At 46.1% G+C, this 20,428-nt stretch overlaps 2 protein-coding genes and 1 long non-coding RNA gene across 3 annotated transcripts; 2 read left to right on the forward strand and 1 right to left on the reverse strand.

Annotated features, from left to right (window-relative positions):
* Positions 1 to 5,417: 5,417 nt before the first annotated feature.
* On the reverse strand, positions 5,418 to 14,151 carry LOC136011019 (uncharacterized). The gene is made up of 4 exons (XR_010611146.1): positions 14,015 to 14,151; positions 11,917 to 12,030; positions 9,651 to 10,984; positions 5,418 to 5,725 (listed from the first exon to the last, which is right to left on the reverse strand). It is a non-coding gene; the product is annotated as an uncharacterized LOC136011019 (long non-coding RNA).
* On the forward strand, positions 5,792 to 7,285 carry LOC136011018 (G-protein coupled receptor 35-like). The gene has a single exon (XM_065672708.1). It carries the CDS (start codon positions 5,849 to 5,851, stop codon positions 6,776 to 6,778), a length of 930 nt encoding a protein of 309 aa, XP_065528780.1. The 5' UTR covers positions 5,792 to 5,848; the 3' UTR covers positions 6,779 to 7,285.
* Positions 8,945 to 11,807, forward strand: LOC136011017 (G-protein coupled receptor 35-like). The gene is given in 2 exon segments (XM_065672706.1): positions 8,945 to 9,127; positions 10,851 to 11,807. A coding segment is annotated over 1 exon segment (945 nt). The 5' UTR covers positions 8,945 to 9,127; positions 10,851 to 10,862.
* Positions 14,152 to 20,428: the final 6,277 nt, after the last annotated feature.

Genomic DNA, 20,428 nt, shown 5'->3' on the forward strand with positions numbered 1-20,428 from the left:
TAGCCATGGACAGGAATGAAGCCTCCAGCAGCCCCATTCATTTGCAGGCGTTTCCCCTCAAGTTATCAGGAAGGGCTTGCAGTGTGTGAGCAAACCGTGCCGTGGTGGGGAGAGCGATGGATGCTGAGCTGCTCTTTTTCAAGGAGGCAAAGGACAAGAACCAACATTTTACTGGTTTATAACAAGGCCAGGTCGGACGGGGCTCAGAGCAACCTGCTCTAGGAGAAGGTGTCCCTTCCCGTGGCAGGGTTTGGAACTGCATGAGCTTTAAGGTCCCTTCCAACCTCAACTGTTCTATTGATTCTATGACAACAGGTATAGCAGGAAACATTTAGGACATTTGTTTGCTGTTGCTGGTTGTGTGGTTTTTCTCTAGACAGCCCCCGATATCACATGAAATGATTGCGGCTTCCAGTAACATCTCTGTTCTGAGCACTGTCATGAAGAGGAATGAAGATGTAACGCACTCCAGCAAGGAAACACGTTGAGGTCTGCTTGGTTATACTGAGTTTAGGGGAACCAAGAGTACTTTAGCCCCAAGTGCAGGGTTGACTCTCACAACAAGCTGTGAGGAGCCAATATCCCTCTGCTTCCCAGGCTGGAGTGTTTCGGGCATCCCTGCAAAATGATGCTCTTGGTGGTGTTCCTTAGTGCTATCTGAGGTCTGAAGCTTTCAGACCCCGTCACAAGGAGATGGGCATTGTGGAAGGGGTGAGAGCACAAGGCTATCAAGCAATCACCCTTACGGAGCCAGGAGAGCTGAGACAGTGGTCTCAGAGGTCTGGGGAGGAAGGTGTCACTCAGAGAGCCTGAGAATTAGAAGTGATTGATGGGTATGAAACTGGAAAGGACAGGTTAATTTGGCACTGAGGGCGAGCAGGCACCAAAATGACACAGAAAAAGCAAAATGAATCCTCTGTTGCTCGAGACCTTAAAGGGAGTATCCTGAAAGAAGACCTGGTGCAGAAAGAGGGTGTTCCCCCTGCGGTAACCTCAATGGGAACCAGGGAAGGGCTTTGGCTGGTTGGAGTCACTGACCTCCTTCCTTGCCCTGCAGCCCAAGCAGGTGGGTGTCCGGCCCAAAGGCTATGGCAGGGCTGTGACATGCAGGGATCCCTAGGATGCAGTGCTGTAAAAGATGCCTGTATTGTTAGCAGGGTGAGATCTTCCTTTCTCCTGGTTCTGCAGGTTGGGCTTCTAATGTGCCTGGGTTTTTTTTCTGTACAGGAGTAGAAAAATCACGGCCTCAAAGGAATTTCAGGCCCACCACAAGGCTTCAAAGGAAAACGCCTCCAGGGAGCCTCCCCGGTCTGTCCTCTCTCCCAGTGCCCCAGCAGGACTTCACATCAGGAGCCATTTACCTGCTGGTCTATAATATATAATATGGTGTACATTATATATTGACACCATAGATTATATATTATATGTGATATATTTTATTATATAATATATATAATATATATTATACAATATACATTATATACATATTATTCTATATTACATATAACTTCATTATATATTATATATTAATATATTAATATATAATATATTAAAAGATAAATTCTTACACTAAATACATTATTGTATGATGTATGATAGATAAAATTACATAATATAAATTATTAATATTAAATAAAATATTATATTGATCTTATTATAAATCATTTATATTATTATAGTATCTATCATATATAATAATCTAATATCTCATATATTATAGAGATTATGATATTATATATGTTATAATATTAAACATAATAGAAGTAATGAAATTATATATATAATTATATTAATGTAATTAATATATTATATAATTTATAGTATAAATATAATATGTATTCTTTATATATTTTATTATAATCAAGATTATTTATAAAAAATTAAGTATCAAATATGATATTAAATATTTAGATATTATTTACAAGATATAGTATAATATATGATATGATATGATAAACTATAAAGGTTATATATTATATGCATAATTATTATATGTATAGTATAGTTACATTATTAATGAATATAATAATGTATAATATAATTATATTATAATAAATATAAAAAAGATACTAAAAAAATTAAAATAATATAATAATATAAATCTAGTAATATAAGAGGTTAATTATATTACAATTTCCATTAAATATGACCTAATTATATCTTAGAATATTTTCAATAATTATATAAATATATAATATAATTATATTTTCTGTAATATCATTATGCAAGTAAATTATATATTGTTTTAATATTATAAGATTATATTTTATATAGAGTTACATCATAGAGTATATTTATGAGTCTATGAAATAAAAGTATGTAATAAGGGAAATAATTATACAATATATAATTATATGATATAGATATTACAATATCATATATTATGATATGATATATTATGAGATATAGCATATACTATATGGTATATCATATATAATGGTGGTATATAAGCCACCAGTAGCACCATCACAATGACAATGCAATGTGGTTTGGTGGCCAGGAAGGTAAGTCGATATCCTCGTCTGTCATTTCTGGTCTCCTAAAATAAAGTTGCTCCCTCCTTCCCTTCCCCTCTGTCCCCTCCCGTCTCTCTCTCCCTCCCTTCCCTTCCTCCCTCCCTTCCCTTCCTCCCCTCCCTCCCTCAGAAATGACTCTAAGAGAATATAACACTATATAACATTAATATGACACTAAGAGAATATAACTTCCATCCATCCTTCCATCCATCCTTGGGAGGAGACTATAAAAAGGGACTCTAAGAGACTATAACACAAGAAGGGAACATAAGAAAAGAGAATTTAAAAGAAGAGAACAGAATATAACAGAAGGGAACATTGGAGAACATAAGGGAAGGGAAGAGACTATAAGAAAAGGGAGGAGACTAGAAGACACTCTAGGAGAACACAGGAGAATATAAAAGAATGCAAAAGAACAGAAGGGAATAGAAGAGAATAGAGATTAGAAAAGACCAAGAGAATACTTGGAAAGAGAATATAAAAGAATATAAGAAAATATAATCATAAGAGAAGGGAAGGGAAGAGACTGAGAGAATATAAGAGAAAAGAGTATAAGGGACAGGAAGGGAAGAGACTATAAGAGAATATTAGAGAAGACAAAAGAAATGTGCTCCTGGCCTGATAACATCTTTATTATTCCAGGAGAACTATTTCATTTCATTACAAGCAGGAATCTTTAAATATATATAGTCTTGTCTGTCATAGAGCTTCAAACCTTTGCAGCAGCCTTCAAGCTGTGAGAGGCAGCTACACAAAGGAATCCTTTCCCTAAGGCAAGCAGCTGAGCGGTGATCTGTTATAGCCACCCATCAATGTTAGCTGTGCAGTGACACTAATGCCACCAAGAGTAGATAAGCTCTGGCAGCAGCCACCAAACTGGAGGGGATGCTGCTGTGTGCGCGGAACGCAGAGGCAAATTCCCCAAGGGCTTGCTGGGTGTGTACTAAGTAGCAATCACGGGAGTTTTCCATTCACATCCCCACTGGCCTCGCCTCTTCCTCCTGGGCCCCTTTGCCATGCTCCACTGCAGGATCCGAGGACCTTGTCCCTGTATGTCTGGGTTCATCGGCACACTGCGTGCTGGGCACCATGCATCCCCTGCAAGGCTGGGCTTCCTAGAGGCTCTGTGACCCCCAGGGTGCAGCAGAGGCATGGGTAGGGAGGGGTCTCTGTAAAGGTGCTGTTTGCCCGCATGCACCGCTCTGTTGTGGTATTTTCTTGAAATCAGGGGCAAATACACATCTCTATCCCTGCGAATGGTACCCGGGGCTCCCAGGAAAGGGAGTCTGTGTAACAGGCCGTGTGTGCTCTGCTCTGTAAGCCCCCCCCCTCACCAGCTATGGTACAGTTGAAGTGCTGTCACGGTAAAATGTTCAGCAGATAATACCTTTTAGTGACCTAGAAACCTGCACTACTGCTGCAGAGCTGGCAGGCTAGGAAAGGTAGATAAATCTGGGGCTATGCACATGAAAGCTCTACATCCTGCTGTGGTTCAAGCGTCATTTTTCTTATAGGTAAATGGAAGAGCAGCCTCAGACCTCCTGCTGGGCTCAGGGGTCCATCAGCTGCACCAGAGGAGTGCTGCTTTCAAGACTTGGTACTTCCTACACCGATAAAAGACCAGTTCAAATCGGTTGAAATAAGTGAATTTCCCTAGAGCTGGCTCCCCAGAACTGCAGTGAAGTGTTTCAGCTGGTCAGGTACTAAGAGTGAATAGGCAGTGAGACAATTCCCCACCAGCTGTTTTGCATGCTGATCATTAACACCAATTAAACAGCCCACCACCGAGCCCTTCAGGGCCTACAGCTCTCTCTTACCCCTCTATTTCTGTCAATGCAGGGTACAAGAAGTGAGGCTCTTTGCTACCCATGTGAGATGCCAAGGCCTTGGTTCAGTTGCCAGCCTGAAGCCTGTGTTCAAACAGGAGTGCAGGCTGCAGCCCTGCCACTGGCCCCATCGTGGCCATCTATAGCTCCATCCCTACCCCGGGCACCCAGCCCATCTCAAGAGGCCATTTCTGTGCAGCAGCCTCAGTCTGAGGAGGGTTGAGGAGACTTTGTTCAGCCTAGAGAGAGTCTACACTCTGTGCCAAGGTGCTTGGTGCACCCACCTCCCTGCCCAGAGCTGTGCAAGCACAACCCAAACCAGCACTCAGCTGGAGGGCCCTGCACCAGATGGTCTCATACCAGATACCACATCTTCAGCTTGCTTAGCTTGGGTTTCAGCACAGCATTTCAGATCCACAGCTGCTGAGCACCACTACCGGCAGCAACCAGGTACCTGATGCTCCTCTGCCTCCCTCCAGCCACAGCAGGACCCTGAGCAGCAGTTCACAGAGAGCAAGAGAGAACGAACCCCAAGTGCTATCACCTGTAGGTTCAGGACCGCAGAATCAACAGCGGGTGTCAGCAGAGGGAGGACACGTGGGGGCTGTGGAGCCACATGAGCAGGAGCTCCAGGTTCGCAAGGCAGCCCAAAGGCTCAGAAACCTGCCCAGTTAGAGCCAGAGCATGAGCACGTCCTCCAGGAGACATCTGCTACGCCCTTGCAGGCCTTCACACCACTCTTCTGTCTCCGAAGCCAGCAGACCTAGTATAAGAGCTTTTGCTCATGCGTTGTGCTGGGCTTTCAGTTTGGCTGCTGCAATCCCTGCCTAGCTCATAAGCAGGCTAAGGGTAACCTTGCCTCATTTGCACAGCCTGGCTTAAGGCATCCCATTGTCACAGGATGCCCTCACTATCTATGGGGGTTCTTCTCACTGCTATTTCACCCCTCCATTCAAGATACCACTATTTAATAAAGACTGTCTGCCATGTCCTATTGGAAGTGTACGTGGAGATATTTACTCCTAAACTGAGTAAGCACAAAGCTTGACAAAGGATGCATCCCAGTTAGAGGCTGACTGAGGAGGCCAGCTTTGTAGACTCGAATTCACATTTGTGATGGGCAAAGTAAATATTTACTTAAACACTCTTCATTTTTATAGGATACACACCTGTCAAGGGGTAGGAGGAAAGTGTTACCATGTCTTTTCCTGTTTCAGGTCTCAGAACATCACATGGCTGTTGCTGTTACAAACTGTTCAGTTACCACAAGCTCTTTGTTCCTTGCAAGAATGTCAGTGCTAGTGCATTCACAGGTACCTTTAGTGTTTCCTCAATCTGGTGGGTTTCTTTTTAATCCATGGGCTAGGTCAGTGGTCACAGCAGCTGAGGCAGATGGGTTATGCCCAAAAGGAAGAAAATAATAGGCTTCATTTAGAATAGGTCAGTGGTTGGACTCGATGATCTTAAAGTCTTTTCCAACCTAAGTGATTCTGTGATTCTGTGACAATGAATGTGTCAAACAACTGCAGTATCACAAATCTAGAACCTGATCACCATGTCTGCCTCATTGAACTTGCTCTGTATAGTGCCATTTTCTTGTTTGGAGCTCTGTTTAATGCCCTTGCCCTTTGGGCGTTCTGCAAGATAAAGAAGTGGACAGAAACAAGGGTGTATGCAATCAACTTAGTCTTCGCAGACTGCTTTGTCATCTGCACCTTGCCTTTCATGGCTTATTTTCTCTGGAATAAGTCAGCCCGAGACAAACTCTGCCAATTTACAGAGACAGCATATTTCATCAACATGTTAGTGAGCATCTACATAATTACATTTGTCTCCACTGACCGATACATTGCCATAAAACACCCCTTGAAAGCCAGGGCCTTCATGTCTCCATCAAAGGCAGCCCTTCTCTGTGGGCTTCTGTGGGTCTCTGTGGTAGTGGGTGCCACTGCACACATTTGGCAGAGCCAATCCACCCTCCACTTCCAGAAGGATACCACCGTGCCTGCTGCTCTGAGCCCGCTTTCCATGTTCTTCATTTTTATTCTTCCATTAGCAATCTTAACTTTATACTCCACAGGAGTGATCAGGAGCCTCAAGAGATGCCTGAACACCAGTGCACCAGAAGAGAAATCAATCCAGAAAGCTGTTCACATTATCTACACAAACCTGATTGTATGTCTAGTATGTTTTCTGCCAGCCTTCTTTGGGTTACTTGCCAGGTTCATAATGGATAGCGTTGCAGCTACCAGTTTCGTGCTCCAGGTTATGAAGAACATCTCCTGCGTGACAAGGTGTATTGCCACATCTAACTGCTGCCTGGATAGCGTCTGCTACTACTCTGTGACCAAGGAGTTCCATGAAGCCCTTCTACCGCCCAAAACCAGCAGTGATAAAACAGATCAAATCCAGCCCTTGCAGACACACACTTGCTAAAGGAAAGTGAGGGGTGGAAGGAGGGAAGCAAGAGGGATGAAAAACAGCAAACCCAAAAAAATAAAACCCATTATCTCTGCAACATCAAGAGAAGACACCCTCAGTGTTATCAGGATAACTGTTGCCCTTTCTCTCTGAAGAGATCATAGAATCATTGAACAGTTTGGGTTGGAAGGGACCCTCAAAGCTCATCTAGTTCCACCCCGTTGCAATGAGCAGGAACACCTTCAACTAGATCAGGTTGCCCAGAACGACATGCAGCCTGGCCTGGAATGTCTCCAGGATGGCACAAGGTCTTTGTTAGGTTTAGCATTACTAAGTTAATTGTAAATTACACCCTATGCCTCTATTAACTTCCCAGAGCTGTGTCAAGGTGTGTATGCAATCTCTGGTCATTAACATGTCTCCATTCCACCCTCCAGTTACTCTTATGAGAATACAAGTGAACCATGTATGTCTCCCTGTTTGTTTTTTTTTTTTTATAGCTAAAGTCTATTGATCCTTATTGTCAACACATACAGAAAGAATATATCATGTTTTACCTCACTGTGTATTTCAGGTTGTTTGCTTTATTAAATTGATCCAGTCTATTTACTTCATATTGTTTTGGTGGGAATGGGGGAGGGCTCAGGCAGTAACAGCATCTTACTAAGGACATGGCCCTACAAAACACCCTAGACTCTGCTAACTGCCCCTCATCTTCAAGTCAATGCATCAGATAGATGCGAAGGATGTGTCCTCAACATAAAAAGGATGTGGAACTGTTGGAATGAGTCCAGAGGAGGCCATGAGGATGATCAGGGGGCTGGAGCACCTCCCGTATGAAGACAGGCTGAGGAAGTTGGGGCTGTTCAGCCTGGAGAAGAGAAGACTGCATGGAGACCTCATAGCAGCCTTCCAGTACCTGAAGGGGGCCTATAGGGATGCTGGGGAGGGACTCTTCGTCAGGGACTGTAGTGACAGGACAAGGGGTAACGGGTTAAAACTTAAACAGGGGGAGTTTAGATTGCATACGAGGAAGAAGTTCTTTCCTGTTAGGGTGTTGAGGCACTGGAATGGATTGCCCAGGGAGGTTGTGAATGCTCCATATCCCTGGTGGTGTTCAAAGCCAGGCTGGACAGAACCTTGGCTGACATGGTTTAGTGTGAGGTGTCCCTGCCCATGGCAGGGGGGTTGGAACTAGATGATCTTAAGGTGCTTTACAACCCTGACTATCCTATGATTCTATGAAAGCAAGACTTATTCGGTCCCATAAAAGCACAAAGTCCAGGAGATATCAGGGCTGAGCCCTGGCACAGACACCTCCTCAAAGGGCTGGGTCTCCACCCTGCCGCTCCCCCCCTCCACCAAAGGAAGCCCTTTTAACTCTGTCTAGACCTTTGCCACCCATGCATGTGGCCTGCATCTGGTGCTGCTCAATCTGCTCTTGTCACCTCTGGAAATGTCAGTTCAGGAGACACAAATTAATGGGACAAACGCTGAGGAAGCTAAAAGCTGGCTCCCATAGATAGAACTGCAACCGCTGCAGCCAACAGACAGCAAAACCCATCAAAATTACTGTGACATCCCATTGGGGAATGCACTTAAAAGAGTTCCTAAAGGTCCTGACAGTGTGCTCACTGCCTCACCAGCATCTCTGACCAGTGACCATCATTTCCAGCTCGGGCTTTGCCCGAGTGGTACTGGTGAACTGTGTTGGACACCTGACTCCTTTGCAGAGGATAAGCCAGCCCATACTGTCTGTCACCCTTCTTGTAAAGACACTGAGGAGAAGCACCCTGGGACCTCTCACCCTGGGCTCACTAGCACAGGGTGCACAAGCGCTGACGTGTCCCCTCAGAAAGGCTGTCTGCCCCCCCCCCCCCCCGCTGCACACACTTTGCAACCACACTGGAGGCTGCCCAGCCCTGCTGTGCTCCCTGTGGGACCTTTCGCTGCCAGAAGGATAATTTGCAACCATTATGGGTTGTATTTCAGAAATTATTTATTTTCCCAGGCCTGAAAACATTAAATTTTAATTGCTGGGGTTTGTGTAAGGCAAGTGGGGAGCACAGTCTGGGTGGGTAAAGATGGTGAAGCATCCAGCTGATGCGAGCAGAACAACAGAGGGCACCAGAGACTCGACTGTCCCAAAAGCTAAGTGATAAATGAAGCGCTCTGGGGGAACAAGGGCTCGTTGCTGTGTTGCAGCTGCCGACAGCAGGCTCTGGGGCAGCTGTGCCCTTCATGGAGTAGCATACTGCGCTGGTACCTGCGGACCTGGCACATCCTCTCCCCTATCACAACGCCTGCGTCTACACTGCAACCTTAAGGAGGATCAAACCACCCTGACGGCCCCACAAGCAGCAGGTAATGGCTTTTAATTCTTCCCACGCCAGTGTGCTCTGCTCAAAACAGAGTATGCTTTCTTACCTCTTAACTAAAGTGCTAGCCTGCTTGTTAACAAATATGCACGAGACCTGAGATTATTGTAACAAACCTCTCCTATGAAGACAAGCTGAGAGAATCAGCCTGGAGAAGAAAAGGCTCCAGGAAGACCTTAGAGCAGCTTTCCAGTACCTACAAGAAGTCTGGAGAGGGACTTGTGACAAGGGCCTGCAGTGACAGAACAAGGGGAAGGGCTTTAAACAGACAGAGGGGAGACTGAGATTAGGCATTAGGCAGAAGCTCTTCCCTGTGAGGGTGCTGAGGCTCTGAGCACCCTGTGCCAGCGAAGCTGTGGCTGCCCCATCCCTGGCAGTGTTCAAGGCCAGGTTGGACACAGGGGCTTGGAGCAACCTGCTCTAGTGGAAGGTGTCTCTGCCCGTGGCAGGGGAATGGAACTGGATAGCCTGCAAGGTCCCCTTCAACCCAAATCATTGTCAATCCTCACCCGCACACAGATGCTTTGGTGTTCTCCTGCTTTGCAGCCACCTGTGTCTTCAGGGGGCATCTTCATCCTCCTTTTGGTTTCACACCAGTTCCTCTTCTGTGTGCAAGGAGATACCCAGATCCAGGCACACTGTAGCACACAACATTGGAAACCACTGCTGGCTCTGTGCTTATATAGGGGGTTTGATGGGGCTGGGCTGGTTCAGCTCCTCCTCAGGGCAGTGCTATGCATGCAGAGAGTGACTTTTTCACTGTGGGATGACCACAGTTGGCTGGCAGGGAACAGCTGCAACGTAGGTAGTACCACAATGCAGCCGAGGACCTGTGCAGCTGAAAGCTCAAGAGAGCCAGGACACTGGCTTTATATCAGTTCCTCCATAAATTCCACCCCACAAATGACTGCATCCCCATGGTTCAAGTAATGACATACCAGTTCTGGGGCTGCAGCAGGTGCTGTGCTTGCCAGCTCCATCTCCAAGTCTTCAACACTAACACCAGTTCAGTTAGTTCATGCAACTGGGCATTTTCACTGCAGTTTAAATGCTGATGCTTACAAGATGCTCTCTTATAAGGCAATGTATTTGTAAAAGACTGTAGGAATCTGGGTGTTTTCTTTTCCTGCCTCGATGTAAACGCTTCCTTTATGAGCTGCAGACTAAGTCCGATTCATCTTTCACAGCCTCCTTGCTGGTAGAAGACACCCTGAACATTTAAAGGAATGCCAGAAGATAGTCTAAGTTCTTGGTTTTGTGTTTTCTGCTTTAGCAACATTTTGGCTTCCTGTCTTTGAAGGTTGAGATCAAACTTGTGCTCACATTCCCTTCTCTCTTTGGAGACATCGGACTAGGTCTGCTAGGGCTGGTGGTACTTAATGCCGAGCAATTCCTCCCCAGCATCCTGCAGAGAGAGTGGGTTCATGGCAGCGTGACATAAGCCAGCTTGTGCCCAGGCAGCCAAGTAGTCCAACAGCACCCTGGCCTGTATCAGCAGTAGTGTGGCAGCAGGGCCAGGGCAGTGATCATCCCCCTGTACTGGCCACTGGGGAGGCTGCACCTTGAACCCTGCATTCAGTGCTGACTGTGCCCCTGCAGTGCAAGGGCAGGAGAAGCCCCAGAGCCATGAGAGGGGGGCACTGCAGCAGGCCCCAGCCCAGACAACCTGTACCCAGGCTTGGTCTCATGCCTGCCCCCTTGTCTTGCAGAGACAACCCAGCATGGAGAACTGCACAGAAGACAACGACCTGCGGAATGGCATCGCGCTGTTTCAATTTATAGTCTACATCCCAGTGCTCTCTTTGGGGATCCCACTGAGCACGATTGCCTTCTGGGTCTTCTCCTGCAAACTCAAGAGGTGGACAGAGACCAGGGTGTACATGGTCAACCTCATAGTCGCGGACAGTTTCCTGCTCTTTGCCCTGCCTTTCTTGCTATATTTTACCACATATGAGCATCCCATAGACAACCTGTGTTTCACCATACAAAGGATCTACTTTACAAACATGCCTATGAGCATCCTGACCATCACCCTGATAGCGATCAATCGATACATTGCAATCAAGCTCCCTCTAAAAGCAAAGGTTCTTCAATCCCCACTGAAATCAGCATCCATCTGTGGGTCTCTTTAGATAATACTAATGATTTATTCCTACTTGTGTCCACAATTTTATGACAAAAAGGAAAAAGCCTGCTTTCGGAAACAATCTACTCAACCTAGTTATACGTCGCTAGTGTCCGTCATCTTTGGCTATTTTATTCCCTTAGTGATTGTGACTTTTTGCTCAGTACAAGTCATCAAACGTCTCAAGAAGAAGATGGTCACAAGTCCTCATGAGATGAAATTAATCCAGAAAGCAATCCGCATTATTTCTGTGAATCTGTGTGTGTTCACTGTATGTTTTGCACCCTTTTACATTGCCCTGTTCTCGCTGTTTGCAGCGGATGTTGCTGGAGCTTGTTCTCTGCTCTCGGAAGTTAGCGCCTGTATTCACATCTGTGCATGCTTAGCAAACTCTAACTGCTGTTTGGATGCATTTTGCTATTACTTTGCAGCTAAGGAATTCCAGGAATTTCCTTCTCTGTTCCCCACTTGCCTATCGATGAGGTGCAAGACGAACCAAAGCCAAGAATCCCAGTCACCCACAGATCAAGTCATGACATAAACAAGGTGTAGCACACTACAGGTATTAAGAGCCACAGGCTGCTGCACTTTTGAGGCAGAGGGAATAGGACCATCTACAGTATTTGCAATCATTGTAGCTATAGGCGTACCTGCAAAAAGGGGCAATCACTTCCAAGGGGTCTGATACTAACTTCGATTTTGTCCTTCTGTCCTCAGTGACTTGACTCCAGCTTTGACCACAGTCTTAGACCACTGTATCACAGCTTCAAGAGGGAGAGCCATGTGGGATGGAGAATAGATGGTAAGGCCACTGTTCCCACCATGCGCTTATTTGTATATAACATGCGATTGAACATAGGAAACTGAGCACCCATACAGCAATACACAAATCCACTTCTGGGACTGTTATATAGATGGTCACTTCAAACCAAGAAAAAAATCATGTACTACAATGCCAAACCTAATACATCTGTGCTGCTCACACCAAACCATACACTGGTAGTTCCCTGCCAGCCTACATGTCAAAGCTTGCAGCTATCCCCAGGACACAGCTATTGCTGTGCATGGAGTAAATACAGTGGCCTGAGACTATTGCCCCATTCCTGCCATTTAACACTTGTCTCAGCTTGTGGCAACACCCTGGCATTTGGGAGACTAAAACCATTGTGGGTACAAATAAAGCCATTACTGCACAGGAAAACTGAGCCCCGCAAAGCATTGTAGACCCCAGAACAGAACTTTTGCATTGTGCCTATCAGGTATAAATCTGTGATCCTGATCTCACCCAAGGAACTGCTGTAAGCCCTGGTGACAGGTTTGCTGTACTTCAACGGGATCAACTCCTCAGTAAGTATCCTGACTGGTGAGAAGGGATCGCATCTGCTCAAGCTGCCACAGCCTCACACTGCGTGAATGTTGATGCCCAGAAAACAGCAACGAGCAACATGAAGCAGATGCAGCCATGATCCCTGCCTTACAATCCATGCACAGTTTTCAGGGCAGGTTTGATGACAATGAGGTGTGTGAGCCCTTTCTGCACAGATAGGGCAGACCCACAGCTGAGGGCTTCTTGGCACTGCCCTTTGTGATGAAGCATTGCTCTGGATTTGGTGCTTTTTCTCTTTCAGCTGCTTGGACAGTGCACAGCAGGGGTTCAACAGCTTTCCTGCACTTTGAGACATTTAACCCTGAAGGTGTCCCTGCTCACGGCAGGAAGGTTGGAAATAGATGATCTTTAAGATCCCTTCCAACCCAAACCATTCTATGATTATACAGAGAGCCTTAAGCTTTCCTAGCTGGATCCTGGACCATGCATCAATGTACACGTCTGGCTTTCCAGCTGCAAATCTCCTCTATAATACCTGTACTTGCTGACTATGCACTGCATATCCTCCCATCCCACAGGGAAGTGACAACAGAGCAGCTCAAAACAGTTAAGCCACAAATGGAAATCCTGGGGCACTAGAAGGAAGCGCCCCATAGAGTCAGCATGGGAAACATTATAGAGTTGTTGAAATGCATGTGATAGCTGTATCTCCTTTGGCTTCATGGCCCTTGACTCTGAGCATCTTCTGTCTTGTAAATACCTAAACATTCCTCCAGGGAATGCAAATCCATATTTTGCTCATTTAAACCTACAGACAACTAGCTTTCTTGGTGACAACTCACAGATAGCTTCCCTAAAAGCATCCTGTCACCTTCAAGTGTCTGCAGACCACGTGCTGAAACCACTGTCTAGACACCAGCCAAACAACATATGAAACAACTATTCCCATCACAGAAAACTCTCCTCATCCAAACACTAGATCTAACTGCTTTGTGTCAATACTTTGGCACAGGTCCTAGCATGATGGAAGCTCAGCATAAAAATGGATGAAACCATTCAGGTCACTCAGTTGATCATTTATGCCCCAATTTTCTTTGATGTATTATTTAATACCCTGACATTAATGGTCTTTCACTGCAAGCAGAGCGCATGTGACAAACTTAATCACAGCACACGCTGCTTGGCCCTCATTCTGCCTTTTAAAGTCTCTTTTCAAAGACAGCAAAAGAAACCAGACACAAATTGTGCCTGATCTTAAGAATCATCCATTGCTTAAGGAGATGCACGAGTGTTGTCACCCATGTAGCTGTCAGCAAATACACCGCTATTAGCTGTCGTTAGAGAGTAAGGGGTTTAGGGTCCCTGTTAGCCCACCCCTCCTTTATGGTGTGCTGTCAATGCCCATGGCAGGCATCACTTACGTGTCCAGGCAAGAGGTGTTCACCAAGGAAGACATCTTCTGTTTTCAGGAATAGCACAAAGGGCCTTCAAAAACGCTCTTTGCTGTAGGATCCCGATCCCCTTCTGGGCTTCTGCATCTCATTGGTTACAACGAATGCCTGTTCCAGACAGAGTATTATGAAAATGTTAATTACTTTGAAGAGAGATGAAGGCTGAGCCATATCAACCTGTTACCCTACTGTTAACCCAGAAAGCAAACTACACACTTGTTCTGCAAACCCTGCCATGTTCATGTTTTCTGCCTGTTGACATGGGGCACCTTGCCCAATTTCCAGTGAGCTCCAATGAAGTTGCCTACTCTGAAATACAAAACAGTAACACTTTTGTTTCTGTGGCCTCATGGATAGGCCTCATAGGATGGCAAATAAAACCTGCTGTTGAGATACCATTTGCTACTGTTTTATAACCAAGGAATTTCAGAGCAATTTCTTCCCCAAGCGCAGAGTTTTCAAATCCAGGAAGGATCACAGACAAGGCACTCTATTAAATAACCTAAACAGCTTCCACGGTTGCACCCCAGCCAGCAGCTACGCACCACACAGCCGCCCGCTTACTCCCTGTCGGTGCCAACACCAGTACAAATGTGCTAAAGCATTTATAGTTGGCATTCCTACACATAGCCAAGCTTGCTGCATATAGAGCTGTATGAAGTGAGTGTTTTTCTCTTGTAGGAAACAAAGTGAGGCCTCCACTGTCCGTGTTCTACACTACATGTTTCTTTTCCTCATTGTAAAATAGGAATTTGTTGAGTTCACAATCCCAGTCATCATGAAGGAATAGATGTTGTTGTTTGCACTGACCGCCAGGGAAACAGAAAAGAAAGCATTTTTTGCAAGTGATAACAAAGCTATTTCATAGTATTATATCTATAAATAAATATCGATTCACCACCATTATACATCAGAGTTCTCTATTATTAATGCTGAACTTAAACAAGAGATTGTGAAAAGAGACTTAGCTAACGAGATACAAAAGCTGCCTTACAACAGGCTACTTACAGTGTAACCCTAGGATGAGCAAGGAAATTTCTGATTACCTGAAGATGCAGATACTGCCTGGGACAAACATTAGTATCTGCTTTACATGTCAAGTTAGAACGATGCTAATGGTGGGTTTCTGACACCTGCCTTCAGTCAGAACAAAACCTCAGCTCCATGAGCGCTCCCAGTAAACGGAACAGCACCTTTGCCACAACAAACCATGGAACCTGGGCCACAGCAAACTGGCAGCCATCACACAGCACTGGAATAGCAAACCATGAGGACAGCGACGCTGCTACCCACATGTCTTTCTGATTTCCTTGCACAGAAGCCTGGCTAACAATAGTAGGAGGCAGCAGCCACAGTCCATCAGAGCTCCGACAAGCAGAGCTGGACCACTGCATTCTGCTGATATTCCAGCAAGATAAAATCTCTCTGTCCCTTAAAAGGAAAAGATGTTGACAAAGGCTAAAACTTTAAATGAGGAAATTGATGCTGCAGCACAAATTTAGGCTGTTGGAAGCAGGGGGGACACAAACAAAAAGCAAAAATAACATGCAAGGAAAGTAATCCAGATTCTTGCTTCCATGTGAGCAGCCATCAGATTCAGCAGTTTTGGCCCTTCTAAGCAGGAAAGGCAGAGGCTGGCATGAGGCATTATTTCACTGTGCTGATGCTGTGGGAGTATGGAGAGCGCTGCAAGGCAGACAAGGCCAAGATCTTCCCTGAGAGCAAAAGGAGGCAGGAAGCCCATCAAGCCTATTAGCAAACCGTACCAGGAGCACAGGAAAACCTCACGAGAAGAGCTTTCTTCGACTGAGAAACAACCTCAAGCAGGACACCGGGCAGAGCTTACAAGGGAAGGAAAAATGACTACAAACCAGAATTAAATCTTAGAGATCAAGTACAAAGACCAAACAGGTCTCAGCAAATTCTTCCCTTAAACATGAAAAGCTACCTACAAATTACAAGCAAAGAAGTGAGATCACCTAGTACTGCTGCTGCTAAAACCAACCAGGTATGTCCTGAAAACCAGCTTACTGCTTTGTCACAGCTTTCAGTAAGGATGAAGAACCCAAAAAGTCCAGAATTTTAAAGCAGTTGGCACGTGAAATCTCACACCAGCAACAAGGCTTTTAAATAAGTCAGGCAAAATAGGGTCAGGGGGCAAAGACCACCAAACAGAGCCCCTGCTCTTCGTGCAGGCGCTGGCTCCCGTGAGTGCCCCCAGGCTACCCTGATGGAGAGCGGCCAGCAAGGGAGTGAGAAAGCAGCACAAGTGCCACCTGCACTGTGCCACACGGTGGCAGCACTCACGAGACAGGCTGAGAACTGCTGGGGCAGGGGAAAGCACCAACCGAGCACCATTGGTCCAGGGCAGAAGTGATAAACCCTGCAGCTGGATGGAAGGGGACCATCAGCAGCTGCAAGAGCCTAGAGGGTAGCTGGTAGGGAGCCGAGGTGGAGAAAAGAAAAGCCTGAGGAGCCTGACCCAGTGGTGTGCAGGAATCACACAGAGACCCAAGAGCCACACCAGGAGACATGCAAGGTCTCTGCAGGTAACACTTCATCATAGCTTTGCCTACTGGTAGCTCGTGTTGAGTTGCTCTGACACATCCTGGTGAACCAGATGATCACAGCCAGCCGTTTTGTGCCTGATAACATGATTTGTCCCTCCCTTGAAGCCTCACCAGGCTGATGGGAAACACAGCTGCCCTTGTCTGGTGACCACAGCACCAAGCTGCAGATGGGAAGCATCACACCAAAAGGGATGTTATGAGTTGAGCTCCCTTCAGGCTTGATTTTGACTGCTCATGGTTAGTACTGCCAGTGATTGCCTTGATAGGAATATGTGGACAAGATCTGATGATAATGCAAAGTGAAGCATTTTGTGTACAGTAGTGAAACAATCACAACCCAGGATCTGGGCGACTTTGAAAACTCAAGTACTAACAAGGACCATGACATGAAAACGACGGTGGTTGGGGATCAACAAGCTGGGTGTACTAAGTCATTAACTACTTATGAGCATCCACCAAGGACCAGCCTAAGAAAGATAAAATCAGCCCCTGGAAACTCAAGAGAAGCATTTAAACCAAGTTCTGTACCGAGTATACTCTAATAACAAGGAGTTAATCTCAAAGGCTGCTTTGTAATGCACAGACAGACAATGGAGAAACACTTTGAAGCTGCTTTAAGACAACCTGGAGGCTAGCCAAGAGATGCAGATGCACATAGGTGCTGCAGCAGTGTCCTATGGTTTGCTTGCTCAGGCTGCTTTCGAGCCTCAGGAACCTGCACCCATGGAGCCGTGTTCCCTTCACAGGGAAAATCCAAAGACATCTCAGACCTCCCAGGTCTTTTCTGTCCATGAACAATTGCACTGGAATATACTCCTGCATTAACTCCTTTGGAACATCCTGTCAGCAATACTGACCTTAGATCGAGGGTGATAAACTCACCCACTAGACCAGACACAGCTCACCTCTATTATTTCGCATGGCTGATGATCACATTTTCTGCCATGGCACTGGTGAGCCTGGAACTGTGGTAGAAGCTGTAACACTTCTGAGATGCAAACCAGCTTTCACGATCCTTGAGAGGCAGCGTGCAGACCCATGACTGGTTCTTGCTGCAGACCCCTAAATGCTACCACCAAGGGCATCATTCAGTGGCAGCTAAAACTAGTAAGAGATGTACTAATGATTGCTCTGATCGCTAATGAGAAATGATGCGGACACAGCTCAGGAATGAAGAAGAGGACAGCTGTCTTTTTGATGCACATCTCCAAAAGCATTTTGAGCTGTGAGGATGCTGGCTGGCTTCTCCCGAGCACCACTATAAGAGGAAGGGATAAGAGCTGGGTTTAGGAATCCCTTTTGCATTATCACCTGGTTGTAACAGCTCACATAACAACTAGCTGCAGGATCAGAGTCTGGCCCAAAACAGAGGCCCAAGCGCTTTCACCTGCTGTCGAGACTGCCCTGGAACCTCAAAAGGCCCGAGCTCTGCTTCAGGGCTGCACAGAAAGCGTCAAACCACTAGAGGGAAAGCGGACCTCAGCTCACCTCGAAGGCAAACAAGGGGGATGGAGGAGGAAGGAAACACAAATCGGGGTTAAAAGAAAGGGAGTGAGGCAAGGAACAGGGGTGAGGCAAACTAACCCCGAGTGTCAGCTCTGGTACTGCTGAAATGCATTCAGCTCCTCTGAAATAACGATCATGCATGTTCTTACTCTGGTAACTTCCACGGCGGGGTTGGGGGTGGGGTGGGGTGAAGATAGGGAGCAGGGACTGATTTAAACAAGAAATGTCTTTCTTCAGTGGAATTCCCATTCAGCTGCAGAGGGCTCTTAAGAACAATTCTCACAGTTACGGAGATGCTGCGAGGGCTGGAGCAGCTCTGCTCTGGAGCCAGGCTGAGAGAGCTGGGCTGGGTCAGCCTGGAGAAGAGAAGGCTCCTGAAGGGGAGACCTTGGAGCAGCTCCAGTGCCTAAAGGGGCAGATAAGAAATCTGGAGAGGGGCTTTGGACAAGGGCCTGTAGGGACAGGACAAGGGGGAATGGCTTTAACCTGACAGAGGGGAGACTGAGATGAGCTCTTAGGCAGAAGCTCTTCCCTGTGAGGGTGCTGAGGCGCTGGCACAGGGTGCCCAGAGAGGCTGTGGCTGCCCCATCCCTGGCAGTGTTCAAGGCCAGGTTGGACACAGGGGCCTGGAGCACCCTGCTCTAGTGGAAGGTGTCCCTGCTCGTGGAAGGGGGGTGGAACTGGATGAGCTTTAAGGTCCTTTCCAACCCAAACTACTTCATATTGTGACATTTTTCCACCCCTGCTCACAGGCAGCAAGGTGCTAAATCCCCAGCTCCCCACCCCTCTCTGGGGATGGGCACTCACTGCAGGGGCAGCTCTCCAGCTCACAGGGCAATTCTTCCACAGACAGCCGCCTGGAAGGATGCAGCCATTTCATCCTGTGTCAGGGCAACACCCCTTCATGCGCTATCATTGCAACTGCCCACGCATTTCCCCTTTGCTGGGGGAAGAGAGGGAAACCAATGTGTTTGACTTCTGGAAAAGCTTCTGTCTGTGATAAGAAACATCCTGCACACAGGAAAAAGAACACTCAAGTAGTTTTGGAAAGGCCTGGCAAACTGCTGTACCTCAAGAAGAGCCTCACAAAACCTGTACTTCCCTGTTATTGTCAATGTATGGGCCATATAGGCCAAGACACCAGGAATGCTGGAGTTACTGGAGATAAAGACTGTGAAAGTAGTATATTACCCTGGCTGCTCTCCTCAGCTGAAACCACTGCAGCAAGCTGGGGTAATGTGTGGATTCACACACTGCCAGCACCAGTGCAGCCTCTGCTGTTGCACCTTTCTCTGCACAAACACTCACCCCAGCTCTAAACCTGGCTCCCACCCACATTTGCCCAGGAGCTCTTGTGCCTCTCAACACTCCCTCCTGTGGCCTAGGTCTGAGGGTGCAGTGAAGATGCAGCTCAAACGCTAGAAACACCAGATGAAGGGACACCACTTACAAATAATGCTCTTCAAGTAATACTTAGAAATAATGCTCTGACCACTGTTAATTTACCTGCAATGCACAAATGGGCACGCTGGGGCAAGCTCTCATTAAATTTCAGTATGAGAGAGCAGAATTTCACAGTGTTTGTCATAAGTGATTCTCTTTACCAGCAAAAATACATCATTTCTTTTACTGTTAAGCAGGTATCTTGCTTGTATAGGTTTACCAGACCATTTTCAATATTAGATACAATAAACTGTGTACAACTGGAAGAACAGTCAGCAATCAGGAGTAAGCTCCAGGTTTGTCACCCACATCAACTGCAGTTGGATAAAATCTCTACCCTTTTCTTTATACAGCACTCGTGATTTTGGCAGCAGAATAATGTACTTTGAAACATTTAGACATTGTTTAGCCAAATGATACAATATTACATACAATTATCATCTTCTTGTGCTAAACAAAGGCTGCAGGGTAATGGGTATTTTGTAATACCAGAATTAGCAGTGAAAATCAGAATACTCTGTAGCCAGGCCCTGAAATATTTAACATAAAATAAGATACAACCTCCCTTACCTCAACTTTGAGACAATAACCCAGAAAGGGCTGCTTCAGGGAAGCTTATCGTTGCCTACAGATGATGGATGGCAAAAATAAAAAAGCATCTGAAGAAAACAACATCATTTTCACATCCTTTATCCTGTTTTCAACCCCAGCCCCTTTGTGTTGGAGCTTTTTGTTGCTGAGTTTCTTTTTGTAGCGTGCAATGATTTATGGGAGAACTCCTGACTTTCAACCAGCTGTGGCCACTTCTGAGATCAGGGAACAAACCTGGGCTCAATTAGGAAGGGAGTAACCTGCCTAATTCAGT

This window comes from Lathamus discolor, chromosome 3 (genome assembly GCF_037157495.1).
Source record: "Lathamus discolor isolate bLatDis1 chromosome 3, bLatDis1.hap1, whole genome shotgun sequence".
In the NCBI taxonomy this organism is placed as follows: Eukaryota; Metazoa; Chordata; class Aves; order Psittaciformes; family Psittacidae; genus Lathamus; species Lathamus discolor.

Excerpts from the sequence above, each read along its gene's own strand:
- LOC136011018 (XM_065672708.1), top strand. The coding sequence starts at position 5,849 with ATGAATGTGTCAAACAACTGCAGTATCACAAATCTAGAACCTGATCAC.